The sequence below is a fragment of the Argopecten irradians genome, chromosome 1 (genome assembly GCF_041381155.1).
Source record: "Argopecten irradians isolate NY chromosome 1, Ai_NY, whole genome shotgun sequence".
In the NCBI taxonomy this organism is placed as follows: Eukaryota; Metazoa; Mollusca; class Bivalvia; order Pectinida; family Pectinidae; genus Argopecten; species Argopecten irradians.
The window spans coordinates 30,012,636-30,032,102 of record NC_091134.1 but is presented as its reverse complement, the minus strand read 5'-3'; the positions used below and the strand labels follow the sequence as shown (position 1 = coordinate 30,032,102).

The 19,467-nt window shown below is 36.7% G+C and overlaps 1 protein-coding gene across 13 annotated transcripts; it reads right to left on the bottom strand.

Annotated features, from left to right (window-relative positions):
* Nucleotides 1-371: 371 nt before the first annotated feature.
* LOC138323517 (iron-sulfur clusters transporter ABCB7, mitochondrial-like) lies at nucleotides 372-19,289 on the bottom strand. 13 transcript variants are annotated; one of them, XR_011208565.1, is made up of 17 exons: nucleotides 19,101-19,289; nucleotides 17,798-17,893; nucleotides 17,210-17,419; nucleotides 16,529-16,658; nucleotides 15,953-16,139; nucleotides 15,677-15,758; nucleotides 14,967-15,055; nucleotides 14,046-14,133; nucleotides 13,356-13,530; nucleotides 7,104-7,261; nucleotides 6,363-6,526; nucleotides 5,927-6,056; nucleotides 4,151-4,325; nucleotides 3,792-3,895; nucleotides 1,139-3,018; nucleotides 1,067-1,103; nucleotides 372-1,031 (listed from the first exon to the last, which is right to left on the bottom strand). XR_011208565.1 is itself a non-coding variant. In XM_069268174.1 (15 exons), the coding sequence occupies exons 1-15, from the start codon at nucleotides 19,254-19,256 to the stop codon at nucleotides 2,791-2,793; spliced, it is 2,172 nt and encodes a 723-aa protein (XP_069124275.1). In that variant the 5' UTR covers nucleotides 19,257-19,289; the 3' UTR covers nucleotides 372-2,790. The 13 variants fall into 13 exon arrangements, 1 of the variants encoding a protein (XP_069124275.1); XR_011208567.1 differs by having other exon boundaries at nucleotides 372-1,247; nucleotides 1,433-1,504; nucleotides 1,577-3,018; XR_011208560.1 differs by having other exon boundaries at nucleotides 372-959; nucleotides 1,032-3,018.
* Between the last annotated feature and the right edge of the window lie 178 nt (nucleotides 19,290-19,467).

Here is a 19,467-nt window from a genome sequence, read left to right as displayed (position 1 = left end):
TCAGTTAGTACTGAAAGATCCATTTCAGCTTGTTCCCAAAATGCAATATGCATAACTAAGGTACTAGGGGTGTTACTATGTGAAATTTGAAAAACATCCCATGTGTTCTTTCTGAGAAATGATGGTAACAAACTTCAACTATCGAAATCCAAGCTGGGGGCCTATCGGCTATCTTGTTTTCAAAGTGCATAACTGCCTTGCATCTGGTTTGTAGTCTTGAAAAGGCCCAAAGGATGTAGTTCTGAAAGACCCTGAAAAATTAAATTTCAGATACATTTTTTTGTATCTGTACGAACATCAAGCATTTGTTTTCAAATTTTGCATTTTATGAAAATGAATTATCCTTTTCGCACATTAACAACAAATGATCATTTGGATTTCTTTCATTATTTTATTTATCACAATTTCTTGTACATAATTTAAATACTTTTGAAAACAAAATCACAGCATATCCTTATTTGCATGTACATGTATAATTTGAAAAATAAAGTGGGAAACAACAATAGTTAAAGTGGGTTTTGTTAAAACATGTCCAATTACATCCGTTACATATACATTGTAGTTTATCTCTCATTTGAAACCACACCTTTGTTTTTCAAAAAACAAATTTAGGATGATAGTGCTCAGAAAACACCATCTTTGTTGCATCTAATTTAAATGTTTTGATATGTTCGATGCCCACGATTAGCCTGATTTTTGGTGGAGAAACGATAACACTAACCCAAGTCCTGTGCCAAAAGTAACTGCCACACTTTTGATGTGACGCCTGTGACTAAAGACTTGTGGAAATTGTTACATTCACCATGTCAATAGATGGTAGTACATGTGAAATATCACATTTTATTTCACATGTGAAATATCCAAATAAATAACAAGTCAGTTTACCTGTGTACAAGAGAGATATCCAAATCAACACGTTTAACTGTGTACAAGAGAGATATCCAAATCAACAAGTTTAACTGTGTACAAGAGATATCCAAATCAACAAGTTTAACTGTGTACAAGAGAGATATCCAAATCAACAAGTTTACCTGTGTACAAGAGATATCCAAATCAACACGTTTACCTGTGTACAAGAGAGATATCCAAATCAACAAGTTTAACTGTGTACAAGAGATATCCAAATCAACACGTTTACCTGTGTACAAGAAAGATATCCAAATCAACACGTTTACCTGTGTACAAGAGAGATATCCAAATCAACAAGTTTACCTGTGTACAAGAGATATCCAAATCAACACGTTTACCTGTGTACAAGAGAGATATCCAAATCAACAAGTTTAACTGTGTACAAGAGAGATATCCAAATCAACAAGTTTAACTGTGTACAAGAGAGATATCCAAATCAACAAGTTTAACTGTGTACAAGAGAGATATCCAAATCAACAAGTTTAATTGTGTACAAGAGAGATATCCAAATCAAAACGTTTACCTGTGTACAAGAGATATCCAAATCAACACGTTTACCTGTGTACAAGAGAGATATCCAAATCAACAAGTTTACCTGTGTACAAGAGAGATATCCAAATCAACAAGTTTAACTGTGTACAAGAGATATCTAAATCAACACGTTTACCTGTGTACAAGAGATATCCAAATCAACACGTTTACCTGTGTACAAGAAAGATATCTAAATCAACACGTTTACCTGTGTACAATACAACCATCACCAATAGTACCATCAATGTTACATGTAGTCCTGATATCGTAAAAATGAAAATCTGAAGGCCTTAATATTCAAAGGATAGCATGTAATTACATTGTACTTGTCTTCCTATGGCAGAAGGCCTTTCTTTAGTATAGGATATGGGTAAGTCCCCCCACCCCCGAATCAAAAATCAAATTGACATTGTAGAAAACAGCATTTAGACATGCACACAGAAAACTGTTTGTATACTGTGTGTATACTGTAAATCTTTAAACAAAAACACCATAACCAATTTTGATGTGCTACTGAATAACCAAAGATAATACACTACACTCCTATACATCATAGGGCTTCACCTGCTCTTGTGACTTGATTAGAATTCAATAAATTATACCCTGAAGTAACACAACGGAAGTTCAACAGCCTGAAATGAATAGTAGTTTCACGGGAGTCCTTGGGTAAAGTAGAGATTTTGAAACGATTGCTTGTTCCATAATTATCAATAACTTGATGGCATTCTACACTAAATCTTAATCCAATCAAAATGATTTATCATGAATTATTACATAAGACACATACGTTCCAAAATAAAATCTCTATAAAATAAAGCACTTTGAAAAAGCACTAATCCATCAACACTATGTGTTAACATGTGAAGATCAGATTTGTGGAGTACTAAAGTTCAATGTAATAAAATTCAAAACATGGTACTGTAACTCTTTACACCAATACATGTGTATGTTTTTATGTATCCAGTTAACAAACTTAACAACATAATTAGTATATGTTCTGGACTGATATCTTATACATTAGTTTTGTTCTTATATATAATCTGGTTATAAACTAAATAATCAAAATATGGCTCGCACACTAAAGAAATTTAACATCCAAAACTTGCAATGCCATTTCAATGCCATTTAAGATATAGGACATCCTCTGCAAATTTCTATAAGAATGAGGATGACGAAATATTTGATGTTGAATACAAATTTTAGTTTCTATTTTAGCACCAAACAATATCACTGATTATGAAATCTAATATCCAAATCCACGCCTTTAAAAGTTGACAAGGTTCTACAACAATTGAGATATCACATATCAAAACTTAAAACTGGGTAAGAGATCTAATTGATCCTGTACTGTTATTCCTCATTGTCAGGTTTACTCTCTGGGAGTTGGTTTTGTTTTTGCCACAGTTCTGCGTACAGACTGAGAGGGTTGGCCAGTAGGCTATAGTGTGTGCCACTCTCCGCTACAGTACCCCGGTCCAACACCAGAATCTGATCGGCATCCACTACTGATGACAGGCGGTGTGCTATCACTATTGTCGTACGGCCTTTTGTTATTCTTCGTAGCGCTTCCAGAATGTTCTGTAATTACATGGAATTACCATTAATTGTGATAAAGCTCTGAACAAAACCATAAAATTCTAATAGCATGATTGGATGCAGGTTGGGGAGTTTTCTTTTCCTCATTTTCAATTTCATTGCTATCTGACCCCAAAACTCTCTCCACAGAATATTACTTCTCATGATGGAAGGGGTTAGAGACTTGTTCTGTTTTTGCAGAAACTTATTCCTTCTGTTCTGCAATTGGATAAACTCATTCTTACTGTTCTGTAATTTGTTAAACTGTTCTTACTGTTCTGTAATTTGTTAAACTGTCACACCTTTCAAATGAACATTTTCTTCTATAAATGGTTGAATTATTCTGTTCTATAATTGATTGAATCATTCTGTTCTGTAATTAGTTGAATTAATCTGTTCTGTGATTGGTTGAATCATTATGTTCTGTGATTGGTTGAATGATTCTGTTCTGTAATTGGTTGAACTATTGTGTTCTGTGATTGCTTGAGTTCTCGTGTTTTGTGATTGGTTGAATCATTCTGTTCGGTGATTGGTTGAATTATTCTGTTTATTCTGTTCTGTAATGGGTTGAATAATTCAATTCTGTGATTGGTTGAATTCTTCTGTTTTGTGATTGTTGAGTTATTCTGTTCTGTAATTGGTTGAATTATTCATTTCTGTGATTGGTTGAATTCTTCTGTTCTGTGATTGGTTGAGTTATTCTGTTCTGTAATTAGTTGAATTATTCAGTTCTGTGATTGGTTGAATTCTTCTGTTCTGTAATTGGTTGCTCTTACCTGTTCTGTAATTGTATCCAGAGAAGAGGTAGCTTCATCATAAACAATGATTGGTGGATCCTTCATGATGGTGCGGGCTATGGCCACTCTTTGTTTTTCTCCCCCTAAGGGTGTACAAAATTAAATTTATAAAATCATGTTGAATCACTTCACCCCAGTTTGAAAATGGTATATTTCCACAAAACTAAAATTCTATGGTACGACTATCATATCTAATTCAATGCTATACAGCAGTACATAATTATGTAGTAATGGACATGTTTTCTTCTGTTAAGTTACAGACTCATTGTGAACAGAATTCATTCAGCAAACATTATTTGTTTTATACCCCTATAACAAGAGAAGAAATGTCCCTTTACCTGATAACTTTAATCCTCTCTCTCCCACTTGCGTTTCATACTGAGCTGGAAATCTATTAACAATAGAGTCATGAAGTCTTGCCATTTTTGCTGCTTCTTCCACATCCTCTTTGCTTTTAGTGAGATCTCCGTACAGAATGTTTTTGTAAACAGTGTCATGGAACAGCACACAGTCCTAGAAATCAGACAATAACAATAATACTAAGCCACCACTAATTTCACTATTTGATGATCCATATTGCATCCTATATTACCTAAAATTCATGTCATGAAATATGTATATATATAAACTTTATTATCAATTATCTTTTATTGAAATACAGCAAAACTGATTGACAAAATCAGACAAAATTCCTGTTGACCCAATATGTGTCACACATGTGCAAGTTAGCAGTATAACATTGTTTTTTCCACAATTTGCAAAAGGTTTTTGCAAAAGTTTATATATGGATTCATGTATTTTATTATTCTTAATGGTTTTATCATTTTTTCTTGTCAACAATCCCAAAATTGGAACTAAATTGAGACTGCAATATTTTGTTGTTATTGTAAACAACCATCGTCCTGTCAGCATATGTTTTGACAATTAATCCATTTTAGTGATTTATATGCATCAATTGTAATCAAATTCATCTTCATAATATTTCTAGTACATATATTTCTTTAAAATATTCGTTAAGAGATTATTCCAATGCATAACTACTTCATTCTTAACTGTATACATCCCTATCCAAGATACATGTAGCCTCTTATGCGCTATACAATGATAGCCCCTGATTTACTTACTTGAGGTACAGCTCCTTTATGTGTTATACACAGTTATAGCCCCTGATTTACTAACTTGAGGTACAGCTCCTTTATGTGTTATACACAGTTATAGCCCCTGATTTACTAACTTGAGGTACAGCTCCTTTATGTGTTATACACAGTTATAGCCCCTGATTTACTTACTTGAGGTACAGCTCCTTTATGTGTTATACACAGTTATAGCCCCTGATTTACTTACTTGAGGTACAGCTCCTTTATGTGTTATACACAGTTATAGCCCCTGATTTACTTACTTGAGGTACAGCTCCTTTATGTGTTATACACAGTTATAGCCCCTGATTTACTAACTTGAGGTACAGCTCCTTTATGTGTTATACACAGTTATAGCCCCTGATTTACTAACTTGAGGTACAGCTCCTTTATGTGTTATACACAGTTATAGCCCCTGATTTACTTACTTGAGGTACAGCTCCTTTATGTGTTATACACAGTTATAGCCCCTGATTTACTTACTTGAGGTACAGCTCCTTTATGTGTTATACACAGTTATAGCCCCTGATTTACTAACTTGAGGTACAGCTCCTTTATGTGTTATACACAGTTATAGCCCCTGATTTACTAACTTGAGGTACAGCTCCTTTATGTGTTATACACAGTTATAGCCCCTGATTTACTAACTTGAGGTACAGCTCCTTTATGTGTTATACACAGTTATAGCCCCTGATTTACTTACTTGAGGTACAGCTCCTTTATGTGTTATACACAGTTATAGCCCCTGATTTACTAACTTGAGGTACAGCTCCTTTATGTGTTATACACAGTTATAGCCCCTGATTTACTAACTTGAGGTACAGCTCCTTTATGTGTTATACACAGTTATAGCCCCTGATTTACTAACTTGAGTTACAGCTCCTTTATGTGTTATACACAGTTATAGCCCCTGATTTACTAACTTGAGGTACAGCTCCTTTATGTGTTATACACAGTTATAGCCCCTGATTTACTTACCTGAGGTACAACCCCAATAGCCTGCCGCACGCTGTCGAGGTTCAGCTCCTGTATACATTGGTTATTGATGGTGATGCTGCCTTGTTGCGGATCATAGAAGCGATACAGCAATCTTACTATGGTGGATTTACTGGAAAGCAAATGTCATAAACGCAAATGTATATAGCTTAATTATGGCATTTATAATCGTCAACATATCCTACTTCTCTTTTGAATGTATAAATATGCATGATACACCTTGAGACCATTATAAACTACAACTTATAAAAACAATGACAATATGTTGATCAAGTTTAAGTCCAAGCACGAAGAATGTTTATCTGGTCAGGAGTATCTCAGTAATGTTATATTGATACACTTAACCAAGCCAAGAGATTGTGTGCAGAAATCTGAGTAAGGAACTGTGAATGATCACAAGTAATACAATAGAGTTTACCCTGAACCACTTCCACCCACGATGGCTACTTTCTTGCCAGACGGTACATCGAATGTTAGTCCATTGAGGATAGGGCTGCCAGGTGTGTATTCAAAGTGGACGTTATCAAAGGAAATGGCTGAATGTTGTGGCGAGGCCATCAGAATGGGAGCATCAGGCAAGGACTGCAATATAAAAGGATGAATAACTCTTGTTTCTATGAATAGACTGAATATATCCAAATCAATGTACAATTAGAGTGTAATGTTTGGGTAATAATACTATAACCATTTGTATAGAGATTAAACAAACTTTCACATTTTCAGAACATTTATTCGACTATGAACACAAACAAGAGAGGCCGAACGGGCCTTAACAGTCATCTGAATAAATTCAATACAACTTATAGTAGAATAGTCTTTATGACCTCTGTGATCTTGAATGAGAGGTCAACACAAAACACTTCTTATAGCTTCACAATAATTACTACTAATGATGGAAATCAGACGTAATATGGAAATATTGCTGGATAGCATCAACTGATGGATTGTTTGAAAAATGAGAGTGAATGTATTATTACAACTCTGTGACTTCACTTTCGACAAACTTTTCTTAATCAATGTGTCATTTTTACCTATTAATGGTGAAATGACCTACAAAAGAGATTTATTCAAAATTTTGCTAAACTTTTTGACCTTTGGTTTTTAAGGTCAAACTATGATTTTTTTCTGATTAGGCTGAGCAAAAAATTCAGATACCTACCTGTACCTGGCTTTTAATTTTCAGTAAACTGAACATGGTATGCATATCGACAATAGCTTGATTTACATCTCTGTAAACTGAGCCAAGAAAGTTGAGAGGAACCGACAGCTGGAACAACAGGCCATTCACCATCACCAAGTCTCCTACAGTCATTGTACCTACACACAGAACAGACTAAGTATCAGACCATCACCAAGTCTCATACAGTCATTGTACCTACACACAGAACAGACAAAGTATCAGACCATCACCAAGTCTCCTACAGTCATTGTACCTACACACAGAACAGACTAAGTATCAGACCATCACCAAGTCTCCTACAGTCATTGTACCTACACACAGAACAGACTAAGTATCAGACCATCACCAAGTCTCCTACAGTCATTGTACCTACACACAGAACAGACTAAGTATCAGACCATCACCAAGTCTCCTACAGTCATTGTACCTACACACACAGAACAGACAAAGTATCAGACCATCACCAAGTCTCCTACAGTCATTGTACCTACACACAGAACAGACTAAGTCTCAGACCATCACCAAGTCTCCTACAGTCATTGTACCTACACACATAACAGACTAAGTATCAGACCATCACCAATCTAATACAGTCATTGTACCTACACACAGAACAGACAAAGTATCAGACCATCACCAAGTCTCCTACAGTCATTGTACCTACACACAGAACAGACTAAGTCTCAGACCATCACCAAGTCTCCTACAGTCATTGTACCTACACACAGAACAGACTAAGTCTCAGACCATCACCAATCTCATAAAGTCATTGTACCTACACACAGAACAGACTAAGTCTGAGACAATTACCAAGTCTCCTACAGTCATTGTACCTACACACAGAACAGACTAAGTATCAGGCCATCACCAAGTCTTCTACAGTCATTGTACCTACACACAGAACAGACTAAGTCTCAGACCATCTTCAAGTCTCCTACAGTCATTGTACCTACACACAGAACCGACTAAGTCTCAGACCATCACCAAGTCTCCTACAGTCATTGTACCTACACACAGAACAGACTAAGTATCAGACCATCACCTGGTCTCCTACAGTCATTGTACCTACACACAGAACAGACTAAGTATCAGACCATCACCAAGTCTCCTACAGTCATTGTACCTACACACAGAACAGACTAAGTATCAGACCATCACCAAGTCTCCTACAGTCATTGTACCTACACACAGAACAGACTAAGTCTCAGACCATTACCAAGTCTCATACAGTCATTGTACCTACACACAGAACAGACTAAGTATCAGACCATCACCAAGTCTCCTTCAGTCATTGTACCTACACACAGAACAGACTAAGTATCAGACCATCACCTGGTCTCCTACAGTCATTGTACCTACACACAGAACAGACTAAATATCAGACCATCACCAAGTCTCATACAGTCATTGTACCTACACACAGAACAGACTAAGTATCAGACCATCACCAAGTCTCCTACAGTCATTGTACCTACACACAGAACAGACTAAGTCTCAGACCATCACCAAGTCTCCTACAGTCATTGTACCTACACACAGAACAGACTAAGTATCAGACCATCACCAAGTCTCATACAGTCATTGTACCTACACACAGAACAGACTAAGTATCAGACCATTACCAAGTCTCCTACAGTCATTGTACCTACACACAGAACAGACTAAGTCTCAGACCATTACCAAGTCTCCTACAGTCATTGTACCTACACACAGAACAGACTAAGTCTCAGACCATCACCAAGTCTCCTACAGTCATTGTACCTACACACAGAACAGACTAAGTATCAGACCATCACCAAGTCTCCTACAGTCATTGTACCTACACACAGAACAGGCTAAGTATCCGACCATTACCAAGTCTTCTACAGTCATTGTACCTACACACAGAACAGACTAAGTATCAGACCATCACCAAGTCTCCTACAGTCATTGTACCTACACACAGAACAGGCTAAGTATCCGACCATTACCAAGTCTTCTACAGTCATTGTACCTACACACAAAACAGAGACTAAGTCTCAGACCACTACCTGGTCTCCTACAGTCATTGTACCTACACACAGAACAGACTAAGTCTCAGACCATCACCAAGTCTCCTACAGTCATTGTACCTACACACAGAACAGACTAAGTATCAGACCATCACCAAGTCTCCTACAGTCATTGTACCTACACACAGAACAGACTAAGTCTCAGACCATCACCAAGTCTCCTACAGTCATTGTACCTACACACAGAACAGACTAAGTATCAGACCATTACCAAGTCTCCTACAGTCATTGTACCTACACACAGAACAGACTAAGTATCAGACCATCACCAAGTCTCCTACAGTCATTGTACCTACACACAGAACAGACTAAGTATCAGACCATCACCAAGTCTCCTACAGTCATTGTACCTACACACAGAACAGACTAAGTATCAGACCATCACCAAGTCTCCTACAGTCATTGTACCTACACACAGAACAGACTAAGTATCAGACCATTACCAAGTCTTCTACAGTCATTGTACCTACACACAGAACAGACTAAGTATCAGACCATCACCAAGTCTCCTACAGTCATTGTACCTACACAGAACAGACTAAGTATCAGACCATCACCAAGTCTCCTACAGTCATTGTACCTACACACAGAACAGACAAGTATCAGACACAGAACAGACAAGTTCAGACCATCACCAAGTCTCATACAGTCATTGTACTACACACAGAACAGACTAAGTATCAGACCATACCAAGTCTCATACAGTCATTGTACCTACACACAGAACAGACAAAGTATCAGACCATCACCAAGTCTCTACAGTCATTGTACTACACACAGAACAGACTAAGTATCAGACCATTACCAAGTCTCACAGTCATTGTACCTACACACAGAACAGACAAGTATCAGACCATCACCAAGTCTCCTACAGTCATTGTACCTACACACAGAACAGACTAAGTATCAGACCATCACCAAGTCTCCTACAGTCATTGTACCTACACACAGAACAGACTAAGTATCAGACCATTACCAAGTCTCCTACAGTCATTGTACCTACACACAGAACAGACTAAGTATCAGACCATCACCAAGTCTCCTACAGTCATTGTACCTACACACAGAACAGACTAAGTATCAGACCATCACCAAGTCTCCTACAGTCATTGTACCTACACACAGAACAGACTAAGTATCAGACCATCACCAAGTCTCCTACAGTCATTGTACCTACACACAGAACAGACTAAGTATCAGACCATCACCAAGTCTCATACAGTCATTGTACCTACACACAGAACAGACTAAGTTCAGACCATCACCAAGTCTCCTACAGTCATTGTACCTACACACAGAACAGACTAAGTATCAGACCATCACCAAGTCTCCTACAGTCATTGTACCTACACACAGAACAGACTAAGTATCAGACCATCACCAAGTCTCCTACAGTCATTGTACCTACACACAGAACAGACTAAGTATCAGACCATCACCAAGTCTCCTACAGTCATTGTACCTACACACAGAACAGACTAAGTCTCAGACCATCACCAAGTCTCCTACAGTCATTGTACCTACACACAGACAGACAGACTAAGTATCAGTCACAAGTCATCCACAGTCATTGTACCTACACACAGAACAGACTAAGTCAGCCATCACCAAGTCTTCTACAGTCATTGTACCTACACACAGAACAGACTAAGTTCAGACCATCACCAAGTCTCTACAGTCATTGTACCTACACACAGAACAGACTAAGTTTCAGACCATCACCAAGTCTCCTACAGTCATTGTACCTAAGTCAACAGACTCAACACACAGAACAGACTAAGTATCAGACCATCACCAAGTCTCCTACAGTCATTGTACCTACACACAGAACAGACTAAGTATCAGACCATCACCAAGTCTCCTACAGTCATTGTACCTACACACAGAACAGACTAAGTATCAGACCATCACCAAGTCTCCTACAGTCATTGTACCTACACACAGAACAGACTAAGTATCAGACCATCACCTGGTCTCCTACAGTCATTGTACCTACACACAGAACAGATCGTTTATATCTACCTTGTACATGTATACCTGACACTAAAATGTTCATGGTTTTTTTCCATAAAATAAATAAGAAAAATAGAAAATTAAGTACACAAATGTATAATATTGTTTTAAGAGATAGATTGACTTAGGATGTACTCCTCTGAAAAATTTTCTTGTATTAAACTTTTTTTCTCATATAGATTTATGGAAATAGGAAAGAAAATGGAAGAAAAAACATATGTCCGTGTGCTCGTTTTTGAGCTATTGTCACTCAAAGATACCAAAATGACAAAATAGTGTATTTTACAGGAAATTAGCCGTTTTGACCCCATACACTAGAATTTAAAGCCATAATTCCCTAATGAGGTGTTTGATATGTATGGATGTTTGTAGAATTTATTTTCAAGTAGTCTTCATTAAAAATATACCAGTTATGATTAATAAGAGTCATATTTTTTCTCAAAATAACAACATATGCTACCCCTACCCCTTAATTTTGAGCTCCAAAATGCACCATTTTCAACCATTTTTGTCAAATTTAACCCTTTATAGAAAAAGTTCTGGTATTAAACTTTTTTCAATAGTTCGCATATCAATAGGAAAAGGGTTGTTCTTTCTAAATCAGGCAGAAAAATAGGGGGTCCGTGTGCTTACTTTTTTGCCTCATTTAAATATTTGTTATTTTTTAATAATTTTGACTAAAAATTGAAGGGCTCAAATTACCATTAAATGTAGAAATAAAGTGACAAAAGTGTAATATTTCACACATTAATGATCAATATTTTAATCAACACGAACCCAGTGAAGATTTACAGCAAAAATTAACTCAATACAGCTGAAAATGCTGACGCGGTGATGATTTAAGTAAAAACAATTTAAGTAAAAAATGGGAAAACGGTGGCTCTACTCAAAGCAAAAAAGACACAATTTCAACATGACCGCCAAATGGGCCATTTCTTAAAATCGCTGTGTAAAAAAATCTACTAAAAATAGAAATGTAATTTTTTGACAAAATTTGCTACAGACCACATGCTACAGATATTGATAAATCGTATTTGAAAATACGTTTTTAATCTATGTTGAAACGAGACTTCAACGGGACTGAAACCACAGAAGAATACATCCTTAAGGTCTCATGTAGGAATACTATGCTGCTAACAGTATACATAGGTTATTCCTGAGATTACCTCCTGAAATGCTTCTCCATGAGATTACCTGCTGTAATGTCTATTTCTGAGATTACCTGCTAAAATGTCTACCCCTCCTGAGATTACCTGCTGTAATGTCTATCCCTGAGATGACCTGCTGTAATGTCTATTTCTGAGATTACCTGCTGAAATGTCTACCCCTCCTGAGATTACCTGCTGTAATGTCTATCCTTGAGATAACAAGCTGTAAAGTCCATCCCTGATTACCTGCTGTAATGTCTATCCCTCATATTACCTGCTGTAATGTCTATCCCAGAGATTACCTGCTGTAATGTCTACCCCTCATATTACCTGCTGTAATGTCTATCCCAGAGATTACCTGCTGTAATGTCTACCCCTCATATTACCTGCTGTAATGTCTATCCCTGAGATTACCTGCTGTAATGTCTATCCTTGAGATTACCCACTGCAATGTCTACCCCTGAGATTACCTGCTGTAATGTCTACCCCTCATATTACCTGCTGTAATGTCTATCCTTGAGATTACCCACTGCAATGTCTACCCCTGAGATTACCTGCTGTAATGTTTATCCCTAAGATTACCTGCTGTAATGTCTATCCCTGAGATTACCCACTGTAATGTCTATCCGTGAGATTAACCACTGTAATGTCTATCCATGAGTTTACCTGCTGTAATGTCTATCTCTGAGATTACCTGCTGTAATGTCTATCCCTGAGATTACCTGCTGTAATGTCTATCCCCGAGATTACCCACTGTAAGGTCTATCCCTGCTGTAATGTCTATCCCTGAGATTACTTGCTGTAATGTCTATCCCTGAGATTATTTTCTGTAATGTCTATCCCTGAGATTACACACTGTAATGTCTATACTGAGATTACCTGCTGTAATGTCTATCCCTAAGATTACCTGCTGTAATGTCTATCCCTGAGATTACCTGCTGTAATGTCTATCCCTGAGATTACCTGCTGTAATGTCTATCCCTGAGATTACCTGCTGTAATGTCTATCCCTGAGATTACCTGCTGTAATGTCTTGACTACACAGAATCATTATTGTAGTAAGGCCGACACTGAAAATGAAGTTCTGGCCAAAGTTGAGGGCAGCGAGACTGGTGGTGATTTTAAGGGAAGCCTTCTCATACTTGGCAAGGACTTTGTCGTATCTATCAGCTTCATAAGTTTCGTTGTTAAAGTACTGAAATAATGTCAAGATCACATATATTTAATTTCATTTTCATTTCATTTGCAAGTGGAAAAATCATTCAACAGCTATGGTTCATTTAAGATTTATCCCAATGTAAAGGCACTCAAGATTCATTCTTCACAAACATATTTCTTCTTTTATATTTTTCCTGAGTTGTAGAAATTATGAGCACTGCAAATACCAATAGGTCTAAAAATGAAATATGTTTTGCAGATAATTGATAACTGAGCATAAATACCATACAGAAAGCCATGTTTGCAGTAGGAGTTTTTAGAGGTGGGTAACTGATATTTTATTTACTATAGGCAGGTAGATTTAGAAATGCTGACCTAAAGATGATGTCAATCAATCAAATTAAAACATTCTTACCGGTACTTCATAATATAAAAACATGTCAACTATCATGCCAGTGTATTTATGGACACGTTTTACAAGATTTTTACATTTCTTCTTTTTTTGATGTTACAACTTTTGTAAAGTTAAAGTTTAATGGTTATACAATGTACCTTGACGGTTTCGTAGTTTATAAGAGAATCAATTGCCATATTGCCGGCATCCGAGTCTGCAGCATTCATCTGCTTCCGAAATTTCGTCCTATAATGAAGGTCAAATAAATGTAACCTAAACCACCTTATATTTGAGGTGATTTAATATCAAGGATTGGTATATCCTTTATTTAAAACATTTTCTTGACGATTTATTTTTGCAATTTCTTATCGCCAAGGAAATTAATCTCACACTAAAATAAGTTGGTTTGCCGTAAGCATTTCAATAATATGCTAAAATACTAATACTGTTATACTTTTTCTAATCATTCAAATTTTACTTAAGTTGCTATCTAGGCATCAATAACTAAAGCTGTCATTGCCATTTAAAGAGCTGGAGCTGCCATTTAGGTATTAACAGCTGAAGTTGTCATTTAGAAATTGACATTTGGAACTGCCATTTAGGGAATAACAGTTTGCAAAACAAACATCTAGCCCAGCCTTCCTTAGTAGTCTAGTAAAGCTGAGAGGAAACAATTCATTCACTGGTCCTTCCACTACAGTATATAATTGTTTGTACCTGGGTAGGGACTAGGGGCCCTTCAGTGACTGGCCCTTTCAATACAGTATCTTATTGTTTGTACCAGGGTAGGGACAAGGGGCCCTTCAGTGACTGGTCCTTCCACTACAGTATCTTATTGTTTGTACCAGGGTAGGGACTAGGGGCCCTTCAGTGACTGGCCCTTCCACTACAGTATCTTATTGTTTGTACCAGGGTAGGGACTAGGGGCCCTTCAGTGACTGGCCCTTCCGAGCACAGTATCTTATTGTTTGTACCAGGGTAGGGACTAGGGGCCCTTCAGTGTCTAGCCCTTCAGTGACTGGTCCTTCCACTGCAGTATCTTATCCAGCAATCTATAGATATATCTAAATGATAATTACCTCCATTGTGTAAATGATAGTGTAAATGCAGCATACACTGATATACATCCTACTGCCACTCCAGCATAGGCCATTCCACAGTTGTAGTACTACAAACAGAAATGAAAAGCTTTCTCTGTTTCTCTCTTAAGAAAGATCCAACAATATTCATGTTGTAGCCATTAAAACATTTTTAATCTACTAAGGAAACATAGTTTAAATGTTATTTATATAAAAAAAAGAAGAATTTCATTTCACAAAGAAATTGATCCAAAATAAAAGGTACATGTATCCAGTTTACATTGAATTTTAGAATAATCATAAAGTATGAATTGTTAACATCCTATTTAAATTCCTGTAAAAGGTATGTAAAATTTATAACAAGAGGCCCAGTGGGCCTATATTGCTCACCTGGTTACTTTAGTAAAATATCACCGAACTGCTGACTTACAATTGAAATCCCAACCAAATAGCGTAGACATGTTACCAGTCAAATATAAATCAAATGCTCAGTTTCTGAGACAAATTCGTTCACACAAATATAGCCAAAAAGACCAATTCTGGCACACAACACCCTCACCGTGTTTAATTTATTAACTTGCATAATTTTGAATCCCCACCACATGCATACTTAGTTTCAGAAAAGAAGCCAAATTGACTCCTTTCGGTCCTGCCTCTCAAACACAGTTCTGTTGGGTAATAATCAGGTGTGGATATGTGTGGCTACTCACCAATAAGGAGACCACTAAAAGACATTCTAAGGCTGTTGGTCCAAGGTTAAATACCAGGGCAGTCAGTGTAGTGTTAATACCCCTTAAAACAATAGAATACCCAGTATATGATCATCAGTGGTAATCTAAATCTTGAACAAAGTATGTTCACAAGAAACACATTATATGTACTTGCAATAATCCATATTGGACAAAATGACCGGCAGTGTATACAGTGAATTTGTTCAAATGTTTTAGGCAATTTACTTTGTTAAGACAGGGATTAACAGAATCTACCTTGTCCCTCTGTCAATTGCCTTGGATAAAGCCCCTGTCTGCCGCTGAAGATGGTACGCCAAATCCAGACTGTGAAGATGTAGAAAAACTTTCCTCGCCACACGTCGAATGGAATCTTGAGCAACTTTTCCAAACAAGGCATTACGCAGTTCATGAAAGGCTTGGGCAGTTGATCTAGCAATTCCATCTACAATAAATCCATTACACTCACCACATGAGGAGCTGGAATTTTATGTGATTAAAAGGACATGCAGATAATAACCTCCCCTCCACACAGTGAGGCAGGGGTGGACATAACAGGAGAGGACATACACGAGTAACAATATAAACCACTTATATTTCAATGGTAAACCACCATCTGATTGCCAGTACCTTGATTTAAATTACCTATAACCCATGACCAAGATGAGAAGCGGAATTGTCTTTGGAGAATTTCAGAAACTTTCACCAACTGGCCCACCTTCTCTTATTTGTGTTAGCCAAGCATATGAAATGATTTAACTAAATTTACAAATAATACTTCTCGCATAAAAAACCCCATCTAATTATAAATGTAGCAGATAATCATATACTTACAACCAAGAAGAATTGCAGTGGCAGATGTCATTACAGTTGCTGGTGCAGACGCCATATTTAATATATTACTGGGTTCATTAAGATAATCTATAGCATATTTAAATATAAATGGTACTTGTACATTCACAGCCTGTAAAGAAACAAACATACATACAGCCGAAAACCCACTGGAATTTTCAGCCAAATCATTGACAGTTCCATCAAATGATATGCTTCTATATGCAGACGTATACATTATATTTTCATTTTTATTTTATATCTTTTGATAATTAGAATAACAAGTTCAATGTAAATGTAACAATTAATTGGTTTTCATATTTCTAACGTGCACTTGATATCTAACATACATTGGGTGTTCTAGCATATCAAATGGTGCATGTTAGTGCACCATGATAAATATACTAGAACACCCATTGTATGTTACCAACCGATGCATGTCAAAAATATGACAACCAAAATATGCTTAAAACACTTTTGCTTAATGTTGTTTTAATTATTTTCTCTTCAAATGAAATATTTTAGGTAATGCACTAATGCAGTAACAACTCATTACCTTTAAAAACACTTTCATACTCTTTCTTCTTTGACAATGAAATATTGCTATAAAGCATTGTACATATTTATTGTACAAGTATATATTATATACTCAAAAGATATATTTTGGATCTATCGGAACCTGACCTTTGACCCTATAAGAAGAGTCATGGCAGCCACAACTCTGATGCGAATGCCAGGTTTATCTTTGGGCCACACATATCCCAGCATGGCCCGCGTGATATCCCAGGCTTTTACTTCATCCTTCACATGTTTGGTGTCATCGGATTTGACTGATGTAGATGATGATGGGTGACCATGGAAACAGTTCCTCTTGAAAAAATCATTTTTGGTAACCTTGATAGAAACAATTTAACAGTAAAATATCTTTTACAAGAATTCAATTTTAGTTAAAAGTATGTAACACTGGTCAATATTAGACATTATGTAATGAACATGGAACCATTATACTATGTTATCCAATATGCCGCTTTTAAAAATAAAAAAAAGTGGACGAAGTACAATTTACCGTTGATTAGTCCCACTTTCCTGTGATTGTGACATAATAATTTGATGTGACGGTCAGACCTCTGTGATGTTATAATCACTCGAAGGTTGAACTAATCAACAGTAAATTGTACTTTACTCACTTCGTTCTGGGAATATATCTCAAAACTCCGGCTTGTATTGTTGGTATATATATATGGAAACCATGCTCAATTATTTTATCCATACCTTTCTTGAAATTGGCCCAGATCCCGGTCTACATGAAGTTGCTTTAAATGCCGAACATTGGCATATTCTACTAAGACGGGGCTGTCCATTTGTATACTGTAATATAGAATATTGTAATCCATGAGTTACAGATGATCGAGGATTTGTGGAATTCCCTCCCCAATATAAATTACCTTTTAAAATGTTGGGATTGGTTAAATATCAACAAGCCCAAATAACCAGGTCCTCAAATAAACAATCAGCCCTTCTTTAAATTTAATAGCCCCGGGCCGACAGGCTTGCGGTAATTTCTACCCCTGCAAGTAATGAACTTTTGCGGAACAGGAATGAAAACATGCGAAATGGCTAACAAACATCAGCTGGTCTATTGTTGTATATCAAACATGTTTCTATGATAAAGTTTTACTCATACAGCTGAAACTGTGATTAATGTAAAAAGATTAATTACAGGTCAGTTCATCAGTACATCGTGAGGAAATTCAGGACCATGAGAAAAGCTAAATAACAAACTTATGCTCTTGTTTCAATCATCCCTACCCAATGTTGTCAGTTTAGCACAAACAATTTAGGTAAAATTAGAAGATTCCCAAACATTGAAATCTAATATTATTGAGCACATGAAAATGAGATCTGGCTTTTCACAGGCAAAATCAATGTAACATGTTAACAAATATGGTGCATTGGTATTGATACAGGGGTTTCGAGATCCCAAAAAAGTACAATTTACCATCGATTAGTCCCACCATCCTGTGACTATGACATCATGTCATAATCACGGGATGGTGGGACTAATCAACAGCAAATTCTACTTTAATACTCACATTGTTTTGGGATCCCAAAACCACTGTATTAAGCATATTATCCAAGGAGTTGTGACTCTCACTTATCCAAGGATTTATAAGGGAATCTCACTTATAAATCCTTGCAGTATCTGTCAGGATGTCTTGACCTGGTGATAGTCTTCTTTACCCAAGATACTCTGGGCCGACGCCTGACTTTGACAGAAAGGCCTAGATTTCTACACCAGACTGTCATAATGTCCAAGTCTGCATGGTGTTGGGGCATTTGGGCTGACAGAAACTGACTAAAGGCCTAACAAACCAGGTGATTCAAAATTCAGACTGAAAATGTTACTCTTGACGATTGTGAAATTAGCAAAACAGAGTCCAGTTGATGACGGTGTATATTACTTTGATATACAACAGACATCAACTTTCATAAATATAGACTGCTCCCTCGAACGCCTTCTCGCCATTCTAACATAAGAATGTAGGGATAACCTATGTTGCTTGATTGCACTTACTGGAAGCTTTATCCGGGCAGTTTGGTGCCTTAATAATAAACTTTTACTACATATTGGATTGACTGAGTGTATTAAACGCAAAGTTTTTGTATGAAATGGGCTAGAACAGCAAATATTTTCTAAGCGTTGACAGCCCGACCGCAGTGCACCGGCCATACCAAACAGGAAGCGTTGCAGAGGCTTGAGAACGAGGATGTCAACTTTGACTGACCCGTGGTTGACCCTATTCTTCCGCTGACATGTAAACAAATATGCGTTTTGGCATAAGGCTTTAAAATGTCTTTCTTACTGATGAAAATATTTTGTATTGATTATTGAAATATAAAGTTGTTGGTAAAAAGGATATCAATATATCTTTTTAAAAATA